This window comes from Pteropus vampyrus, unplaced genomic scaffold (genome assembly GCF_000151845.1).
Source record: "Pteropus vampyrus isolate Shadow unplaced genomic scaffold, Pvam_2.0 Scaffold12, whole genome shotgun sequence".
Taxonomy (NCBI): domain Eukaryota; kingdom Metazoa; phylum Chordata; class Mammalia; order Chiroptera; family Pteropodidae; genus Pteropus; species Pteropus vampyrus.
The window spans coordinates 3,998,984-4,020,768 of NW_011888793.1; the positions used below are offsets into that span (position 1 = coordinate 3,998,984).

General features: G+C 33.3%; 1 protein-coding gene across 1 annotated transcript in view; it reads left to right on the top strand.

Moving 5' to 3' along the window:
• The window catches only part of RSRC1 (arginine and serine rich coiled-coil 1), a 372,620-nt gene extending 351,315 nt beyond the window's left edge, over positions 1-21,305 (top strand). Inside the window, exons 9-11 of the mRNA XM_011379565.2 lie at positions 13,215-13,321; positions 19,868-20,020; positions 20,665-21,305. Of these exons, the coding sequence (XP_011377867.2) occupies positions 13,215-13,321; positions 19,868-20,020; positions 20,665-20,757 (353 nt within the window). The 3' untranslated portion in view covers positions 20,758-21,305. The remainder of the gene's footprint in view (positions 1-13,214; positions 13,322-19,867; positions 20,021-20,664) is intronic.
• The last annotated feature ends 480 nt before the right edge of the window (positions 21,306-21,785 follow it).

Sequence of the window (21,785 nt, forward strand, 5' to 3'; positions counted from 1 at the left end):
GCAAATAATATAGAATAATTCAAAGCAACTTTTAAAAAGAACAAAGTCAGATGATTTATACTCCATGATGTCAAGACTTACTATAAAACTACTGTAATCAAGACTATGGATTACTGAAAGGCTAGACATATAGATAAACAAAATGGACTAGAGAGATCAGAAATCAACCCTCATATATATGGCCAATTAATTTTCAACAAAACTACCAGAGCCATTCAATGGGTAGAGGAAAATCCTTTCAATAAATGGTGCTGAAGAAAACTGGCTCTTCTTAATGGAAAAAATTAATAAACACTGACTTTATCTTACATAATACATAAGAATTAGCTTGAAATGTACTGTAGTCCTAAATATAAAGGCTAAACTGTAAAACACCTAGAAGAAAATATGGGAGAAAATATTTGCAGCCTTGAGACAGGGAACTATTTCTTTAATAGACCCAAAAAGCACAAATCATTTTTTTAAAATGATAAATCAGACTTTATGAATTTAAAGTTATTGCTTTTTGATAGACACCATTAAGAACAAAAAGGCAAGTCACAGAATGAGAGAAAATATTAGCAATGCATATTGTTAAAGGATGTATATTCAGTATATATGAAGAACTCTTATAATTCAATAATAAGAAGATATCCTAATTAAATAATGAACAAAAGAGTTAAACACATACTCTTAAAAAGAAGTGAATGGCCAATAGTGTACTAACAAATGCTCAATAATATTAATAATCAGAGAAATGCAAACCTACCATAACTCAGTCATTCCAATATTACATATTTACCCAAAAGAAGTGAAAACATAGGTCCACACAGAAACTTGTACATAAATATTATAACAACTTTATTCTGAAAAGCCAGAAACTGAAAACAACCCAAATGTCCATCAACATGTTAATGGATAAACAAAATGTGCATATTCATATAATAGGATTCTACTAGTAATAGAAAGAACAACAGATGCATCCAACAGCACTGAGCTATCACAAAAATATGCTGAGTGATATCAGACATGAAAGACTATACCATTTATATGAAATTCTAGAAAATGCAAACTAATACATACTGGCAGAAAGCAGATCTAATTGTTTGGAGTCAAGGTACAGACAGAAATTGACCACAAAGAGACACAAAGAAATTTTTGGTGATGTTAGAAATATTCTATATCTGGATTGTGATATTGGTTACACAGGTATATACATAGGTCAAAACTCATTGAATTGTATGCTTTAAGTGACTGTAGTTTTTATACCTGAATTATACCTAAAAAAGCTAACTTTTAAAATTGCAATTGGAAGTATTTAGTGGTTTCTTCAAACCTTATACTCTGCTTTTAAGAAAGAGAAATTAGTATCTTCTACCATCCACTACTATTCTCCCTACCCTATCTTTGTTTAAGAGATCAATATTGTATAAATTTGATAAGCATTTACAATAAGCATAAACAATCGTAACTATTCATCATGTAAGGTTATCAGAGATTCGAAGGCTAAGGAACCACCTGGTGAATAGGAATTGTGCAGAATTTGAAGTACAAAGACTTGGTTTCAGATCCCAGTTCTCCTTCTTATGGTATCTCTTAAATTATGAGAGTATCAAATATCTGATACTCTCAAATATCCGATACTCGCAAAAAGAGAGTATGATTTATTACCAAGAATTATCTCTGTTTCAGGATCAAGTAAAATAACAAATGCAAAGGCACTTTGTAAACATAACAAATCCCTGTAGTTACCAGCTCATAACTACTTGCAAGTAAACATTCTAGATCAAAATTCCATTTTGCACATGGATTCTGTGAGAGCAAAAAGGAAGTAATTTTTAACCAGAAATCTCTAGCACCTGGCATATATAAGTACTAAATACATGTTTGGTGAATTAATGTCAGTTCTTGTTTCTAAACCCCAACATTTCGTCAATATGTTCAGGGAAATAAAGGCATGTGGAGCCATGGACTATTTTCTACAAGCTTATGAGCCCAAACACATAATGCTTATAAGAAGAGGTATTAGAACTCACAATTTTATATATACTGACAACATTAATGTTCAAATAGAAATGTTAGTTGCCTATTTGCTTCTGACATCAGAAAGGAAAGATCACAAAAGTCTGGATCTTAGGCTGTCCACTTACCCTGACATAACAAGTCCCCTGGTTCAGAGATTCAAGTCCTTGTAGAATTAAGCCTCACTACTTCTAATCCATGTATAACATCCTATTAAAGATGAAATCTAATAAAAACTAGCCATGAGAAGAAACATAAGATGAAGTCGAGCTGATCATCACCTCCTTTGTCTTAAGAAGATAATGGTTCAAAAACGTTTTTTCGGTAGAAGATTTCTGGATATACTCTCTAATCCCTACCCCTGTCCTATAATGTTAGGGGTGGACCGCAGCTGTGCAACTCCAAAAGGTGACTGGGATGGCACAAACATCACTGCTACTGACATTTTCCCATTAAGCTTTGTTTCACTAATCTTAATGCCACATATGCACCCTTTCTTGAGCTAGTGGGCAGACATAGCAACATGCAAATAAAGTCAAAAGTCTTACTGGGGTGATATATAAGAAGAGAGTTGTGGAGGGTTTTTTTTAATCTCCTCTGAACCTAGGAATGAGCATAACCAATGCTTTTGGGGGACTGCAAGGAGAGTCCACCTTTTCCACCTTCTCTGGGATGGGGGACTGAGTGGATATTTTGCCCCTTGGTTCAGTACTTGTTTCTGGAATTCTCTTTTCATTTTACTACCATCCTTCAATAAACTGATGCATCCACTTTGCAAAATATAAGACTATGAAGTTATTATATGTGCTTATAAAAACACACTCTTGGATAAATTGTTCTTTTGATATTCCAGTACGCTTCATTTTCATCTCATCAATTCTCAAGTTTCAAAACATTTATTTTTTAAAGTAAGGATTTAAACATAAAACAGTAACCCTAGGTAAAGAACTAAGAGTTTTGATATTTCATAGTTATTCTTTCTCTTTTTAGTAGTTTGACCCTTCTATATGTTTATAATAGCCAGCCACTATTCCTATTTTCTCTCTTAATTTGTTATAAAAATTATAATTTTAATACGATAATGCACTACATTTTAATCATAAGAAACCATAATGAAGTCTTTATATTTGGACCTAAACTACAATATGAATTTGTGAGATCTTATTTTAATATTAGCATCTATATTTTATAATGTACATGGTGTGTGTATGTGTGTATTTTGTACATACATTTTACTACATTTATATGTTCACAGAGATTTATACAGAGGCATTAAAATAACAAACAGGCATAGTCATGGGTGTTCGTTATATATAAAGGTTATTGGGGATGCAAAGATATAAAAGATAGAAGAACCTAGTAATTGCCTTTAAGATCAGAGCACAAAGCATTAGTTTGGATTTTACAAGGCCAGCCAGCAACAAAAGAGCAGTAATTTATGAGCTCAGCGTAAAAGAATAGCATAATTGCATTAAAAATTAATGCTAATGAACACTAAAATGGGGAAGGTGGTTATGATGAAAGTTTGTATTCATCTTCTCTGGTTTGAATGATGGCTAGTGGCTTGATTAATGGCTTAATTTCTATCAATTAGCGGGGAAAAATCTCCTGCGAGACAAGGGTAAATTGAGCATTGAATTACATATCTTGCTTTTGTGTGCTAAGAAAAAAGAGCTGTGTATCTCTGATATTAGCCACAGTGACAAATGTGGTGTGCCCTGCGATGTCTGCATTAGCTCTCCTGACAGGCGAGTTGTGTGTGGTTATGGGGTGTTTGTAGATGGCTGGCAGACAGCATTCACTGCAAGTTCCTTAGAAACATACAACTCTTCCATCTACAGAATTTTAATTAGAGTCAATAAGAATCCTAGAATTAAAATGGACAGCAGACAGCAACTTCAGAGTCTGTATTCTGCCCTGTTAATCTGGTATACCTCAAATTATATTTCTTTCTTCTATCCCACTAAAATAAGAAAACCTCAGTAGCTTTAGCTTTGTTGGAATGATTGTTTCTTACCACTCTATTAAAGTGGATTTGACTACCCATGTTTATTACATTTGAAACAAGCATAAGGCAATATAGTCTCTAGAGTTGGACCACATACATAGTGGTTATTGGTTTAGCCAAATTCACAGAAACCATTATAGATTTTTGTAACAACAATTTTACACAATAGATAAAGAACGGCTCTAAAGTGGTAATTTACTACTCAGGTTGTTTTCAGGCTTAAATGAAAGAATGCTAGGCTTTCTAAAAGCTTTTATTTTTCTTATTCATTAATAGAGGTTTCTGGAATGTGACATATATAAATCTTTTTCATATGTGAAAGATTCTGAAAACACATCTGTAATCTAGCTCAAGATAATGCCAGAAGACCCAACCAAGATAATGCCAGAAAACCCAAGATAATATATGGCATCTCCTCTACAAATAAAGCTACATTATATTTTACTGAATGAATAAGCACTAAAATATAGAATAAAAGTAATACCAAAAACATTTATTATTTCTAACAAATGGATGAGAAGGAGAAAAAAAATAATTTGTTTGACAGGTATGGGTAAAGGATTTGTTTGACCAGGAAATAACGACTGGATCACAATTCAAGGATTGGATCTCATTTCTTTGGTTAACCAGCTATGTGACCTTGGCCAAGTTACTTGGCCTCAGTTTCTCATCTGTACAATGAGAATAATAATAGTACTATCTCTCACAGTTAATAATGGTTAAATGAGGTAATCCATATGAAGTGTTTAGCATAACAGAGTGCCGTAAATGTAAACTTTTGTTACTGCTGCAGTTACTACTTCTGCTACCAGAATAGCTCATTTAGCCTCTTTAATATCCATTTAAATGAAAAATTGGCCTCTGTGACCTTCCTCACCAGAAAGGCATTCCAAATATTGATGATCAAAATAAAGCGTCTGTACACTTTGGACACTAAACTAAAAACATGTTTCCTTTATAACGTGATTTCTACCACACAACTACCATTTTGGGGAGTTTGCATTACTAGACATCCATTAGGAAGTGACAGGACCTCCCATCTCTTAAGTCTCTGGAGCCTGGGAAGCCATGTGTCAGCACAGTGCCCCTTCCCCACTCAGTCCGCAGCATTCAGTGCATCGTGGTGTCTTTGTGGGTGATAAAATTCATCCGGGCCTTTGTGCCTTCTCATCAATGTGCACAGAGACCTGTCCCCTCTTTTGACCTTGCCCACAATGCTGCCCCATCACAGATGATGCCATAAGAGGTGTGAGCTAAAACTGGTTACTACCCAGCTTTAACTTTTAACTCAAAAAAGGTTGCTAGCTTGAAATGGTATGGTCGGAAATTGAGAGGTTTATGTACAAACTTTTTAGCCCACTTTCATGTCTTTAGTAATATTACTAAATTTACTAGTACTATTACTAGTAAAAGCTATCATTTATCAAGTGCTTTAAATGCTTCCTTAGCCCTATACTGAGAACAGGCACCGTCTCTCAGATTTTCATAGACTGCTTCTTCATGCGATTCTTTGCTGTAGAGTTCTTCCCTGGTGACCCCATCTGAAATAGCCCCCTTTCTCCTTTCTAGCCCTCTGCCCCGATCTGTTTTCCTTGACATTATATTGTTTATTTACATGTTTATTATCTTTCTCTTTCATTAAAACGTAAGCTCCACGAGAGGAGAAACTTATTTGTTTCTAAACCCTAATATGTGGAATAATGCTTGGTACATTGAATGTGCTCAAATATTTGAAAGGAGAGAGGGAGGGAGGGAGGGAGAGAGTCAACCTCTCAACCATCCTATGATGTTTAAGCTGTTATCCTTTTGCCACAGAGGAGAAAACTTGGATCACTTGTCCAAGGTCACACAGCTAGTAAGTGGCAGACAGGGTTTAACCCAGATTGTATGAACCCAAAGCTGTTAAAACCAATCATTTAAAGACATTAAATTGTTTAAGTTATAAAAACTTGTGATAATTTGACACATACCACCCATGAAGTTTTATTTTTTAAATAGTTCCTTGAGTGTCTTCTAATTTTTAGTTTTTCAACAAATGTTCATTGACTGCTTACTAAATAATAGAGTGTAATACAATAAGTCCCGGAATTGATACAAAAATGTATGTCTCCTCTAACTGAGGAATTGAAACTTTCACTCATGAAGAGATATCAGTGCAAGGCAACATATGTTAAGAGCCAAACAAATTATGAAAGAGACCCCTTTTCTCACAGGTGGCAAAGGAAGACATCTCCAAAAGGTGGACATTAGATGTAGCCTTAAATTACGGGGATGATTCAGAAAAGCTGAGAGTATTCTAGGTAAGAGGAGTTAAATGAGGTTTTCAGTGTGGATTTTGTTTTTAATAAAGCCTGGCCTGATACCCAGGGTACTTGCACTTATTAAAATGTTTATCAGAAATTCTTCACTGGTACAGTCACATTAAAGTTATTCCTGTAACTTAATTTGATATGGAAAGCAGTTTAATATAAGACAAGTCTATCTTGGAGCCCATCCAAGGGGGTTGTTATCAGAGATACTTCAGGAGTCTTATTGACATATGTAACTTGGTACTATACCATCAGCTTCCAGAAGACTAATAAACAACAAGCTACGTTCTACTTAAGAAGTTTTCCTGTCTTTCAAATTGTTTGTGGATATCAGTTCTAGAAATTTATGCCCAGGGATATGGGACTTATAAACAACCTTAAAATGTTAGAGTTAGATAGATTTTTAATGTGTGCTTTGTGTGCTTTGTTTTGAAAGGGAAAACAGTAACTGTGTTTGGTTAAAATTTGTGTTCAGAAGAAATTGTTTTAATAACTAGAATTTCAAGTAAAATTTTTGGATGTTTTATTTGTTAATAGGTTTTCTTGAATAGCCTTGTTTGTTTGTTTGTTTAATAGCCAGTTTGCTCTGTTGCTTTTTTTCATTCTTGTAAAGCACATGAAAATGCCTTACTTACATTTCAGTATCTGAGTGTTTTGTTTTCGGTATCTATATTGTACTATAAAAATTAATTTCATGGATATTTTCATTCTTGACTAAAATTTGAGTCTATTTACACTGAAAATAAAATATCTTTTTGTATTATTCACATATTTATAGTGGTACTATTAGTATATAAATAATATTTTTTTCCTGGAAGAGTAGCATAAGTAACTCAATAACTGTGAGGCCAACCAACCCAAACTCTTTGTAACATAAAATGCATTTAAACTTGGAATAAATTTATAAAATATTAATATTCAAAGGAGTCAGTCGAAGATGAGATTTTCATGTGTAAGATACCTTCCCTTAAACTCATGTCTTTTATTCCGTGATTACGTCTTGGGCAATAGTGCCATCTGCTGTTCTCAGCCTCGCATTGCTGCCAATGTAGAGATCAGTTTATGTTTATAATCTACAAATAGTGTACAGATTAAAATTTTGTCTTTACAAATACAAGATTTATATTGGACCTTGTCATCTTCATTTACTAATCTTAAATTTGTGTACCATTCTGTAAATGTTGTGTAAATCATGGGAAACTGATTGTCAAATATTACTTGAAGTAGCAGGTGACCCTAATTTTTGTAATATAACATCAATAGTAATTCATAAAATATTTGATTTTAAATTTTCATTATAAAAGGAACAAAATGATTCCCATGTAATGAGTTAATATTGATTCTGTAAGTCCGTTGTGACTTCGCTTTCTGACTCCATTATTTTTTGTTTTACTACTATGAAATATGTCTCCCTTCTACTGACATCTCACAAAGAACCTATGGAAGTCATTTTATTTGCCAGTAGTATGTTTACCAAAAAGCATCGGGTGCTCATAGATATATTTCCTTCGTGTTTGCCATGTTAATATTGAAAATCATCCTATAATTTTGATTCTTCCAGTAACTTTGTCACTTTTCTTTATTTTTACCTCATGGCTAATAAATACAAGATACTTTGTAGGCTAGGCATTCATGCCAAATACATAAACAATAACTTGTTTTAATTCACATTTTTCCTAGTCTTAAAATTGGTACATAATTTTTAAATGACAAATTGACGGGTACAGCTTAACCTGAATTTAAAACAATTTACTGTATATTATTGATGTGTTTTATTCTGCTTCTCAGAATGACAGGATTATACTCAAGACATACATTTTTGGACATTTATATTAGAATTTTGAGTATGAAGCAGTTTAAACATTTTTTTATGCCTGTTGTTTTCAAACAGCATGGAGCTGAGCTATTATATGACTGAAAATGTAAATCTCCCATGAATCTTTCAAATTTTAATTTAAATTCCACCAGTAAAATGGTTCCCACGTTGAAAGGTAAAAGCTATGCTGGTTTATTTTCATGTCGTAAGTCTGGCAGACTGGCCTTCCCCTATCTACCTTGTCACTTTGTTAGTCCTGGATGAGCTTTAAAAAAAAAAAAAAGAAGATAACGTTTTGTTTTTCTCTAATCTTTCTCCTTCCTTCCTTTATAAGTTCTCCAGTGCTATTTTATTACAACCTGCTGACTGGTTTTATGTCCATATTTAAAGCTACAAACACTACAAGCTTTAGACTTAGTACTGTTTGTGAGTTCACCTCTGGCATTTAAAACTAATGATATGCTTTGTAAATCCAAATGAGGGAATATGTTAAAGAAAAAATTCAAAGGGTCAAACAGTTGATACATGTGAGACATCATCCTGAAGTCATAATTATTTTTTTTGCCTGAGAATTAATGATTGTGAAATAGCTAATTAAGAGCTATACAAACAAATATGTTTTCATATTGACACATTAAAGTTGGGTCATGTAGAATGGTATCTATTATAATTTTTCTCTGCTATATTAACACTATTATACATGTAACAAATAAAAATGTCCACTGGTATGGGATGTGTTAATATTAATAAATTAGCTGGGCAAAGAATCTTCTCTCACTTCACATGTTCAATTAGTACATTGCATAATTAAAATACACGGGAGCCTTTATTCTAAAGCATGTAGAACTGTTTGCTCTTCCATGACACGCTAACAGAGCTTGGTTCTATGTACAAAAATACATTCTTCCAAAGATGAGAGCATTGGCTCTGGCAGCTGTTACTTCCAGACATTCCATGCATGATTTCTCACATGAGAAAAGCCTGGCTACAGCTGTCAGGGACACATCTTCAAAAGCACTATCTTTCCCTTAAATAAACCGGAATTTGCATAAGACTGTATAAGTATGACATGTGATTGGCCAAAAGTTGAGACAAAATTTTTCATAAAATGTTAAATTTTTATTGAACTTATGAAACTAAACTTATTTTCATACTCTCTAAATAAATCCAGCTATAATCCATAAAGTCTAAAATCCTAACATTTTTATTATTTTTTAATCTTTATTTTTCAATTAGAATTGATATTCAATATTATTTTATATTAGTTTCAGGTGTACAACATAGTGGTTAGACATTTATATAATTTATGAAGTGATCCCCCAGTTAGTCTACTACCACCTGGCACTATGCATAGTTATTACAATATTGACCATATTCCCTATGCTGCACTTCACATCCCCTTTTGTAACTACCAATTTGTAATTCTTAATCTCTTTACCCTTTTTACCCACCTCTCCTAACCCACCCCACCCCCCCATCTGGCAATCATCAGTTTGTTCTCTGTATCTATGAGTCTGTTTCTGTTTTGTTTATCTATTTATTTTCTTTATCTCACATATGAGTGAAATCATATGGTATTTGTCTTTCTCTGTTTTACTTATTTCACTTAGTGTAATACCCTCTAGGTCCATCCATGTTGTTGCAAATATTAAGATTTTTTTATGGCTGACTAAGATTTCATTGTATATGTGTATCACATCTTCTTTATCCAGTCATCTATTAAGGCACTTAGGTTGCTTTCATGCCTTGGCTATTATAAATACCACTGCAGCGTACATAGGGGTGTATATATTTTTTCAAATTAGTGTTTTGGATTTCTTCAGATAAATACCCAGAAGTGGAATTGCTGGGTCATAGGTAGTTCTATTTTTAATCTTTGAAGAACCTCCAAACTGTGTTCCATAGAATTTGTTAAACATTTTTAGATGCCTTAGCTGAGTATACAGTCGCTCCTAATTCAGCTATGTATTATTAGCTTGGAGCAAGAGTTTAAACAGCAAAGGTATTAACCATAATGTTGCAATTCTTCCTGTCCAGCTAGCATGTGGGGAAAAAAAAAAAAAAAAGAAATGAAATGACACATGCACATGGCTGTTAAAGAAAGCACTAATTGTAAAAGCAAAAGACTGGCAACAACTCAAATGCCATCAATAGGGCATTGGTAGTAAAAACTACCATAAAGCCATGAAATAGATTACTATACAGCTGTAAAATAGAATGAAGACGTCTCTATACTGTTATGGAGTGATAATGAAGACATATTGTTAAGTAAACAGGTAATAATACACATAGGAATGTGTAGTGTGCTATTTTGTGTAAGAAAGAAGAGAATATGTATACTTATATTTTCAGAAATGAACAATGGAAGGATAAAAACCAAAACCTAATAAAAATGATTACCTATGGCTTGGGGGTAGAACTAGGGGAATGGGAATGGAAAGGAAACCTACACTTCTCTGAATGCTTTAAGTTTTTGCTTTAGAACCTTATAAGTGTTTTATACAATTAAAAAACAAATATTAATCACAAAGACAAAACACAAAGTAAGACCTAAAAATAAAAAATGAACTGAAACAAATTAACCTAAGTGTATATCAAGTTGATAGCATAATCAAAAGGAGAATTATTTCAAGTGACTTCAGAGCATAGTGTTTTGACAGTTCATCAATGGAATAAATTCTAAGATCAAAAAGAAACAAAGAAATTTTAAACTTGCATTAATTCATCTTGTTCTTATTATTTTGCAACTAATAATATTCCGCTCACATATTAAGAAAAACAAGTACTTTTGATCATTATCATTAAGTTCTTTGATTTTAGAGTTAAAAGACATACAAATATAAAATCAAAAACTAAAATTCCTAAAAACTAAAAGTCCTGAATTTTTAATTTGGTTGGTACTATCAGCATGAACTCGTGTTATTTTTTCTCTCCTAAAACTATGTCCAGGTTTCCCCCATACCCAAAAGTAGAGCATTCCTATGAAACCTGTTGTAGGCCAAAATGGTGTAAAGCAGAGAGGCAGTTGCCATTAATTTTTATGAAAAAATTTTTGAGCATACCCAGACTTAAAAAATACCCTACCAAATCATACCAAATAACACATAAAACTTAACATGACATCGACATACAATGAAAGCAGTGTCACTGGCCACCCGGTGTGTGCTGCCTCTATAATGGCTCGCTGCAAGACAAGCACTGAATGAAAAGCTATTTTCGCTTTTCGCCTTTTTTTCGTAAAGTTGAAAATCCTCTTCGTATTTCTTTCAGTTATTGAAAGCATATAGTAATTTAGGTCTTTTGTAAAAGCGAAGTGGTGTAGTGGGAACTTTCAAAAAGCAAGAGATACCTGTGTTTCCTATCCCCACTGAAAAGACTGAGTTACTACCAGTAACAACAACCACCCCTACTGCCCAGGTTATTGTTTCTAAATATTATTCCCCACTAAAAGTAACCCAAGCTCTTTAGAGAAATGGCTAATTTTAGATCTGGGACACGAACTGTATTAGATGAGCCTGGAATATCTTGTCATGCCTTAACTTCTAGGGCTCATATCAAAAGGATGCAGGAGCCAACTTGAAGAGGCTTCCATTACCCAAAGGTAGAATAATTTGAGCATCAAAATATGACAATGACTACCATGGACTGAAACATGTTAAGTTTACAAATATTATTAACTCATAATGGTCATCTTTGTACCAGAATTGATAGAGGGAAAGAATTAAAACATTTGTTCTGCCTTTTTCTGTGCAGACTGTATTTCACAGTCACCAAATAGTCAGTGAGGAAAGTTCTTCATTATAGAGAAATTGGAGCTAATAAAAACAGGAAGAATAATGGAATTAGAAAACCACCATTTTGCAACCAAAAATGACATGATGGATCTAAGCAACGAACATTAATTAATATCTGCTAAAACCTTTAAGTGAGAGGTTGATAGAGAACCTTAAAATAGGAAGATCAGGCTGACATCACCACGGACCCACTGCTCAATCTTAATTAACATTGCTGAAAGTTGGAGAAGTGCATCCTGATATGATGTGATAGGAATCACACAGTACCACCTATGATGTATTTTTCATCAAAAGAAATCAAAACTGAATCTTATCAAGCCTCCTGATCTAACTACTGGTTTACAGAAACTATGAGGGATAGAGGAACATATTAAATGACACCATGAGAATAAAATCAGCCAACTCCAAAGATGGGAGCAATTTTAAAGGATAGTACCAACCAAATTAAAGAATGTGGAAAATTTTAAAGGATAAACGATCTAGTTTCTTCAATAAACAAATGGCAATGAAAGGAAGGACAGTGTGGGCTGTAAGTGATTGAAAAGAATTTAAAACACTTAACAACAAATGTAATGTATAAACCTTGTTTGGATTCTATTTCAATCAAACCTATTGTAAAAAGACATTATTTTTGGACAGGGAAAATTAAACATGGAGGATATAAAGTGATATTAAGGAATTAATTATTGATAATATTGTTGGATTGTGTAGATGGTATTGTAATTATGTTACTGTTCTGTTGTTATTTTGTTTGTTTGTTTTTATCTTAAGCCCTATCTGAAATGCCTACTAAAATATTTAGGGGTTACATGGTATGATATCTGCGATTTACTTTTAAATACTCCAGGTCTACCCCCAAAAGTTGAAGTGGGGATGGATCGATTAATTATTATAGAAGCTGGATGATGAGTAGAGATGGATTCATTGTGCCCTTATTCTTTTATGTGTATTTCCATAATAAAATGGGGTTTTTTTCTTTTGTTTTGTTTTGTTTAATTTTCCCACCAGATTAGCCCAGATTAGCTTAGATCATTATAGCACTGCCTTCTTAGCAATGTTTTTAGGTTTTAAGTGAGAGTTTTAGTGTGTAGAATGTTACATTTAAGGATCTTATAGGGGAAAGAAAAGTTTCCTATTATAGCTTAACTATAATGTCTTTTCCTTTCATCCAGTTAAATTTTGTAAGTCATAAAATTACTTCATAGAAAGAAAGAATATTGCTTAGATATAGTGTCGTTAACAAGCTTATATGCCAAAATACACTGACATTATACCCTCCTTTTCAGACCAAGCCACCCTGGTAGAACAAGTAAAAAGAGTAAAAGAAATTGAAGCCATTGAAAGTGATTCTTTTGTTCAGCAGACATTCAGATCAAGTAAAGAAGTCAAAAAGGTAAGTTTTCATCCAGGCATTATGAATAAGCCTTTAGTTTCCAACTGAAGAGATGCTTTATTAATGGATTTCACTTAAATAAATGTAAGTGCTTCTTCTAATAGATGAAGTAGGGTGAGAGTGTCAGCATGTTGTTGAAAGAATGAATCAGTGAGAATCAGTTTAAGTTTAACTTGTCAAAAAATATACTGTAAAAATGTATCTGATGCCATTTTTACTTTAAAATTCACTGAAAAGACAAAGTAAAATGTCAACATGATAGTTCTTTAACAGTAATACGCATATCATGAACATATACAGGTTTCTTTTCAAACATATGTATCTACTTTTTGAAATGGCATTGCTAGAGAAAAAGTCAAAAAAGAGCTTTAACAATAAAATTATTGCCCAAATAGTAATATATGTTTATACTCTTTGCCCAGATGGGTATCACTTATTCAACTCTAGTAAAAGGAGCTTCGACTGGCATTTTATTTCTGTTGAATATTTTATGGATTTTTTCAATCGTTATTAGGGCTGCTTTTAGAAATATGTGTTCTTTTGGTAGGAAAAGGCATTCTACTATGAAATACATGTATTCTTTAATAACGTACATATAACGAAGTCGTGGTATAGTTACCAGTTATTCGAAAATATTCTATATACCTATAAATATATTAATAACTGTACAATATCCTGCAGATGAATGTATCATTTTTTCTCTGATATTACACATTTAAGTAGCTGTAAGTTTGTAGGTGTTAAGTAGTTATAAATTTGGAGGTATTACATGTTTGCAAATATCCATTATTATCACCTTAAGATGAATTTTTCAAGATGAGTTATTTGCTAAAGGTTAATATTATTTATTTTCGCACGTGTTCCTGAAGTCATCCTCTAAAAATATTGTACAATGCAAAGCCCCTCCAGAAGTGCAAGGAGACGTCAGCCTCTCACACCCTGTTAACAGGTCCTATCAGACTTTTTCATATTTACCGACCTGAGAGGTGAAAATTAACCTTTTGTGTTTCCATTAGCATTTCTTTTGTTACTAGTGAAATGGCCATCTTTTCAATTACCATATAATTTAGTCTGGGGACATGAACTGAGTATGTGCTGCATATGGGGCCCACAGAACTGGACTGCTTTGGTTAATCCAGGGGCCTTGCCTTGTCATTTTGTCGATTCCATTTGAACTTTTTGTAGTTTGCCTCCACAACTCCTAAAAAATGGAGCTGTGAAATGGACATTTACAAATGTAGCTGCCCATTTTTAAAATATTTTACTCTTACATATTTAAAGATCATTCATATGTCCTAATTGAATTGTAATTTATTTTAAAAATTACTTTCCTAGCTTTTGTTTTGTGAAGTTCACCCAGTGAGACTTTCCAGTTCTCACTGGACTTGCTTAAGATAAACTAGCATTTTCTTTCTGTGGAAATACTTATTATTCCATAATTAATACACTGAGTTTTCTTCTAAATAACTTTTTCCTGTTGGGTACTAATTATTAATATAATTATTTTTAATTCTGTTCTTTTCCTCCAAGATATTAGCAGCTGTTCCAATAACTAGTGAAATTGGCAGTGAATAAGGAAATTGATCAAAGGCCCACTTGATGTAATAAAAAGAATGGGCTTTGGATTCAAAGAGATCTAAGTTGGAATCTTAACTCTCATACTTCCTACCATGATTTATGATCTCAAGCAAGCCTCTTGACCTCTGTGAGCTTCAGTTTCCAAATTCATAAAGTAGAGCTAATCAAACCTCCTTTTTGGAGTTATTGAGGATTAAATATAATGATTATCTAATATCTAGCATAGTTCTTGATCCCTAAATGTTTATTTTTAAGTTACATACTCTAGCATCTCAATTATTTGACATCTAAGTATACTCTATAAACTAAGCGTAGTGCTTGAAAACTTCTACTCTAGGTGTTCACTCTGTGTTCAATAAGTATGAACACCTTACCCCATTACATTTCTTCAATATGCCCCTTAGTTTCCCCGAGTCTCCATGCACACCAGTAAGACAGACCTCTTAATGAAAAACACAGAAATTCTTAGACATCTGGTTTCACCTTAAAAGTCTTTTGAAATGTATAAATGTAAATATCTGTATATTTGAGTTCTACGATTAGTAATGTTTTTACCTCATTGCATCCCCTAGAAAAGTTTTAAAAGATTATTTCCCTATAGGTAATTAATCTTAGGATAGCTAACTAAATCCAAGAGAAAAACTCTTCTTTCCAAATCTATAACAAAATCCTATATAGTTACATGGCTTCTAATGGGACCAGTATAAAGGAATTTCACCTAAATATCTGATCTAAGGGAGCACCATAAATAATTATTTTAATAATTAGTTTCTGTTTCCTTTAGTTGTTAGTGCTGAGTTGGAATTTACTCTCACCTTCAAAATAGCCTTTTCTATACTTCTAATTTAAATGCTACCACTGGGGATTGAGAGGCCTAATATGGAACAGAGGTCTCCATTTTGTAAGGAACCTTCATAAATCTGTAAAAGAAATCCATCTTCAGTTCCAACTATCTTTAAAAATGGGTTTCCCTTAATAGTAATTCACAGAAAGAAATAAAATCAATTCTGGAAAGCCTAGAATTAACTAGTTCTAAGTTGGTTAAGTATGACAGAGCAGCAAACACAGCCTAGAAATATTATCAGTCCAGCACTGTGAGCTGAGCCACCTAGAAATATATAGAAATATATTTGGTTAAAATATTTTACTAACGTTTTTATTTCTTTCCTCTAAAATCAAAACCAAATTACAGTAAATCTTGGGTTTTGCAATTGAGAAGCACTGGTCAAAAGCATGAAATAAAGAGTCAGACAGACTTGGAACCACAATTCTGATTCCACCACTTACTGGCTATACGGTCTTAAACCATTACACCTTGGCTTTTTTATCCTGAAATGGGGATAATATTATCTGTTGTGGAGGTTTTTAAAAAGATGAACAAGATACTTTACAGAACAGTCAGCCAAGTGCCTGGCGCAGAGTGAGAACTCCAGAAATGATAGCCGTCACCTCTCCCCTACCTCCTGCCTCCTGCCCAGGCTCTGCCTCCTCCTGCTGAATCCTGAGGCCCATATTCATCGCTGGCTTCCTTAAGAGGAATTGTAAACACAAGGATTTCCATTATGGTTGGACCAAAGGTTGTTTTATGTAATTTTTTATGGTTTCTAGACCCTAAAATTCTCACTTGAGGCTTTGGCAACCTATTGTATTCCTGAGCAAAGAGTTAAAAATTACTTCACAGCATTTACACAGTAACTTACTGGTTCCTGTTCAGACTAATTGTCATTGGACGGCTTTATTTCAGCGCAGCCTTTTGGAAACATTGAAACACTAAGCAAATGATGTCAAATAATGTTGCATCCTAACCCCACTTTTTATATTTGAATAATAATTTAAAATAATTAAAATAATTATGGCTACCATTAATACTAGACAATTAACATATATAGTATATCTAACATCCAAGTACCCCTTATTTACAGATAAGGAAGCTGAGCCTCAGTAAGTTTTATAACTCATGGTCAAACTGCTAATAAACAAGAAGCAGCATTTAAACCAAATTTGTCCAACTCCAGAGTCTGTGTTTTTTCTACTAATCAAATGTCTCTCATAATTGTGAACTCAATGTACCTTCCCTGTCACAGTATAAAGAAAGAATGAATTGAGAGGTAGGAAGTGGCCTCAATAGAAGAATATGCTAAAATGCCTCAGAAGATGGCATTTATCTTGGTGACTGTACAGTACTCTAAAGTATTAACCATCTAACATTGGACTTTTATTAGTCACTGTGTTTCAAAATGATCAGAAGAGCAGTGATGGGCCAACAATGAATAAATTCACACTCAACTGTAATATAAAACAGAAACCAATATATTAGTTTAGAAAGTGATATCCCTTTTCAGTTTCTAAAATGTCTGTGTCTGCAGTGTAAGGTAGAGATGCAGGATGCCCAAGAAGCTGAATTATTTATCAGGAGATTACTTAGCAAAGGGAGGTAAATTATCTTGAGGACTGTTTTATACAGATCATGGGAGGTATGATGGGCTATCCCCGATGCATAGCAAAGACTGACTCTTGAGGACTAAATTACCCATGACCCAGTTTCAACATCTTTCTCTCCTGGAGAGAAAGTTTGTATCTCTAAAAAAAGGCTTTTCTATAGCAGCCACCCCTTCAGTTGGTAGAGTCTCTATCTGTGTTAATTCCACTAATTAAGCTAGGGAGCTGTTACCAGAAATGTGGCTATTACAACGACATGCTAGACATTGTGTCGCCTGTAACACATATCGATTTAACTAGTTTAACCCTCTGCAATCATATTTCTCTTGGGTGAGTAGATAATCCAATAGCTCCTGCTATGTCATCGACTTCAGGAACCAAGATGCAGCTTGTTTCCAGCTGCTGCCCCTAACTAATAACCTTGTTGCCACTTATTCAACCCTAAAATGGTTATATCTAGCAGATAATCCCTCTATGTTCAAAAAGAAGATCATTTGTTCTTTTATTTGAAGTACAATTTAAAACAATTTTTTTCCAAACAGAACCACCAGGTGGCAGTGCTACTCAAGGCCGGATGTTTGATAGTGGCCATATTGAGGGTTTTTTAATAGTCAAACTTCCTCTCTATTTTCCTCACTTAAATAAAGAAGAAATTAATGGTTCTCCTCACACATTTTTCACTACCCACTATTAAATAATAACTTCCATGCTCTGATTCTAACCTCTAAGAACTTATGTGTGTATAAGAACTTCTCAAGAAAAACTTTAATGTGTGGTGTAACAGCACTCCACAATTTTTCAAGACAGTTCAACACAGACAGCCAGTCTTCTAGCTAAGCCTATCCAAGCATGGCTGAAATGTACAAAATGACATGCTCTCATATTCTCTGCACAGCAGCATAGACTACCAAAAAATGATGTCCTGGACCTCATTAGATTTGAATACTTCCCACTTTTCCCTTTGCAGATTATTGGTCTTTACTGTTATACATCCTCACATCCTTACTGTTATAAAGGATCGAAATAACATCGCTTAAGACTGTGAGCCTTCTAGGCTTAGTATGTTGGGGACATAGAAATGTTGGAGATCTGGATGAGGTGGGAATTATTGGCCCCAAAATGTAAGAATAAAACTGCTGAATCAAATTTAATCAAATATTTCTTTAACTTTTCTATGTCACTTGTTACAATTTGTGATTATTATTTATTTTGGTTTTTATTTGTTAGTAATCTGTCAACCCCATTAGCAAAATGTAATCTCCAGTTGGGACAGGAACCATAACTGTTTTATTTTCCCGTATATACTCAGTGCTTAGCAATTAGTAATGTTCAGTAAATACTGATTAAATAAATAGATCTCTAATTCTAAGATAAGTTATTCTAAGAAAGGATTAACTCATTCATGCATATTTCATTTTCTAGATGTTTTTCTCAGTGAAACTTGTTTCGTACTCAGAGAACCGAATGTTCAGAAGTATATAGGTCAAAAGAAAATGGAAATTGAAAAACTATAGGTGTAGAACCAATAGTTATAGGAAAAAAGGCTAAGAAGTTGAATTAATCTCCCAATTGTCTTGATTTTTTTTTTTTTTTTTTTTTTTATTCTCCCTGAAAACTTGCTGCTAAACAGCCACTTCCCTGGCCTTCTTCCTCAGAAACAAAATATTGGAACTAATCCAAGTTAGCACCACACTGCTGGCTCCTTTTATGCAGGAACAATGATTTATTAGTCTTCTTGTCCCCAGTACTTAACACAGTACCTGGCACATAATATGTACAATGGAATATTATTCAGCAATAAAGAGGAGTGAAGAACTGATTGATACATTATACAACATGGATGAACCTTGAAAACATTATGCTAAATGAAAGAAGCCAGTCACTAAAAAAAAAAACACATATTGTATGATTCCTTGTATATGAAATGTCCAGGATAGACAAATCTATAGAGACAGAAAGTAGGTTACGGTTGGCTAGGGGCGGGAGAGTGGGTGAGAAATGGATAACGGTGACTGCTAATGAGTTTAGGGTTTTGGAAAGGATGATGAAAATGTTCAAAAATTGCTTGTGATGATGATTACAAAATTCTGTAGATATACTAAAAGCTATATGAATTGTAATAATGTAAATTATATCTCAGGAAGACATTAAAAAAACAAAAAAAAACCTTTGAATTTGTTTTTTATATCTAAAGAGACCAACTAAATGCTAAAGATTTGTTGCGTTTAATTAATATAATTTAGATATATGAAATACACTTTTTCAATAGTATATACTAATAAGTACAATTTCTTAAGAAAATTATGCTGATCATAAGATATGATAAACATGTTCCCAATGTTTTTTATTTGTTTTCTTGTTTTAGGAATAATTATCTCTTATTCAGTTACCTAGGTAGGGCCTTTTTGTGATTAGTATCATCTCAGGGGAGACTACTGAGCAATTATTATTCAAAATCAGAAATATTATTAAAGTAAAGTTCTAAGTGTACATTGTGATGCGATTAATAATATATGCTTTATGTTTCAGTCAGTGGAACCGAGTGAAGTGAAACATGTAACTGCAGCATCAGGACCAGCATCAGTAGTTGCTGATCTACCCAGTAATGAAAAAGAAATAGACCCCGGCAGCATCCCTACTACTATCAAGTACCAAGATGACAATTCTCTGGCTCATCCGAATGTAAGATCCTTAAACCTTAAGAATGTCACCTGAAGTCTAGTTGACTGAAATTAATTTAGACTGTTGTCCTTTTGTGCTGGAAACAAGACCATTGAATGAAATGAATCCATATGTTCTGATTTGCTAAAAATAGGTAGCTGGCCTCCAGCCTTTAGAACTGTTACATGTATTTGAATATGGTATGTCCAACTCATGTTGCCTGACTTCTAGAAGTATTCTTTCTGTCATTAAGAAAATAGGTAAAAAGAAGAGTTTCTTTTGTTTTCAATCTGGCACTAAAAGATCTAATGCAGGCTCAGCTCTAGTTCATTCATTGGCTATGAGCATGTCACTAACATTATATTTTGCTGTCTTCTGTCATTTCACTGTGTCTCTCAGAAATATTGTAGGACATAAACTTCACAAAATAAGGTATAAAATTATTAACCAAGTGATGTTGATATTCATCTTTTTACTCCAAGACTGTCTGAACGTTATTAATTACCAGTAGAAGATCTTTAGTTAAGAAGTTCATCAAGGGTTAAGCAGTATCCTGATCTTGTGCTGAAGGATATATTTTATAAAGGTGATCTGTATCACGTAAGAGTGAATCCAAGTTATTGGCAGACATTAACATTTTTTTCTTTTTCTTTTTCTTATTTCAGTTATTTATTGAGAAAGGCGATGCTGAGGAAAAGTGGTTCAAGAGATTAATTGCTCTTCGACAAGAAAGGCTAATGGGCAGTCCTGTGGCCTAAATGATACATATGGTTGAATTAACAGTAACATTGGAAATTTAGGTTGATAAATCCCAAATTACCTTTATACTCTTAAAGAGAAATTACACGGTGATATAAAAAGTTAATCCCATTTCATTTGTTTCTCATGTGGGCTCGAATATTTGTTGTTTGAACTTAAATGTTGTGACTATTAAACTAGTGTAAAATTTAAGAATGCATGAAAAGTCATTCTGTTAATAAAGCTAATTCTAGAAATATCATTGTTAAAATAAATGACATATAGTAGTGTTTCTGAGTACAATTTAAAAAACATCAAGTTGTCATTTAAAGGCAATTTTGATTATCCATGCATCTATAAGGATCAAACTATATGCTAGAAATATGAGATTTCATCTTCCATGTGTTGTGAAACTATTTTTAAATCTTTTATTTCACCTTACTGCAAAATTTTAGACACAATAAAAAGCACTCTAAGCAGAATGAGCATGTTAACATTAAAGGAATAACACTGAAAAAAATCTTGAAAATTAAATAAAATAAATTGATGATTTATTGCTTAGAATTTAGCTTTTACTAAGTGCTCCTTTGAAACATGTTAGCAGATCCCAGCTCATTGTTTTAGAAATCACATGTTCATGCCAGACCTAACCAGTTGGCCAAATACCCATGATGAGGAACCATTTCTGAGAATACTGGTAAGAGCTCTCACTTCAGTCTTAACCAGCTGTTCCATGCAGAGAAAGCCAGCTAATTATAATTTTGATAAGGTTATCTGTCATTGTACAATACCTTTCTCTAGTACCTGAATGAAAATCAGCTATGCGTGCCATACTAAACATGCCAGAGATTAGGACTTTTAGGCCTTGCCTTACAAAACTAGTTTTCAATAGCTGATATGAATATTTCCCTTTCCTATTTTGTCTGTTGTCCCACTCTAATTTAGTCTCTATGAAGACTGTACCTCAGAACACAAGATAAATATGAGAAGTCCTTGGGATAGGTTTACCAATCTATAGGACATTTTAATGCCATCTTTTTTTTATTTC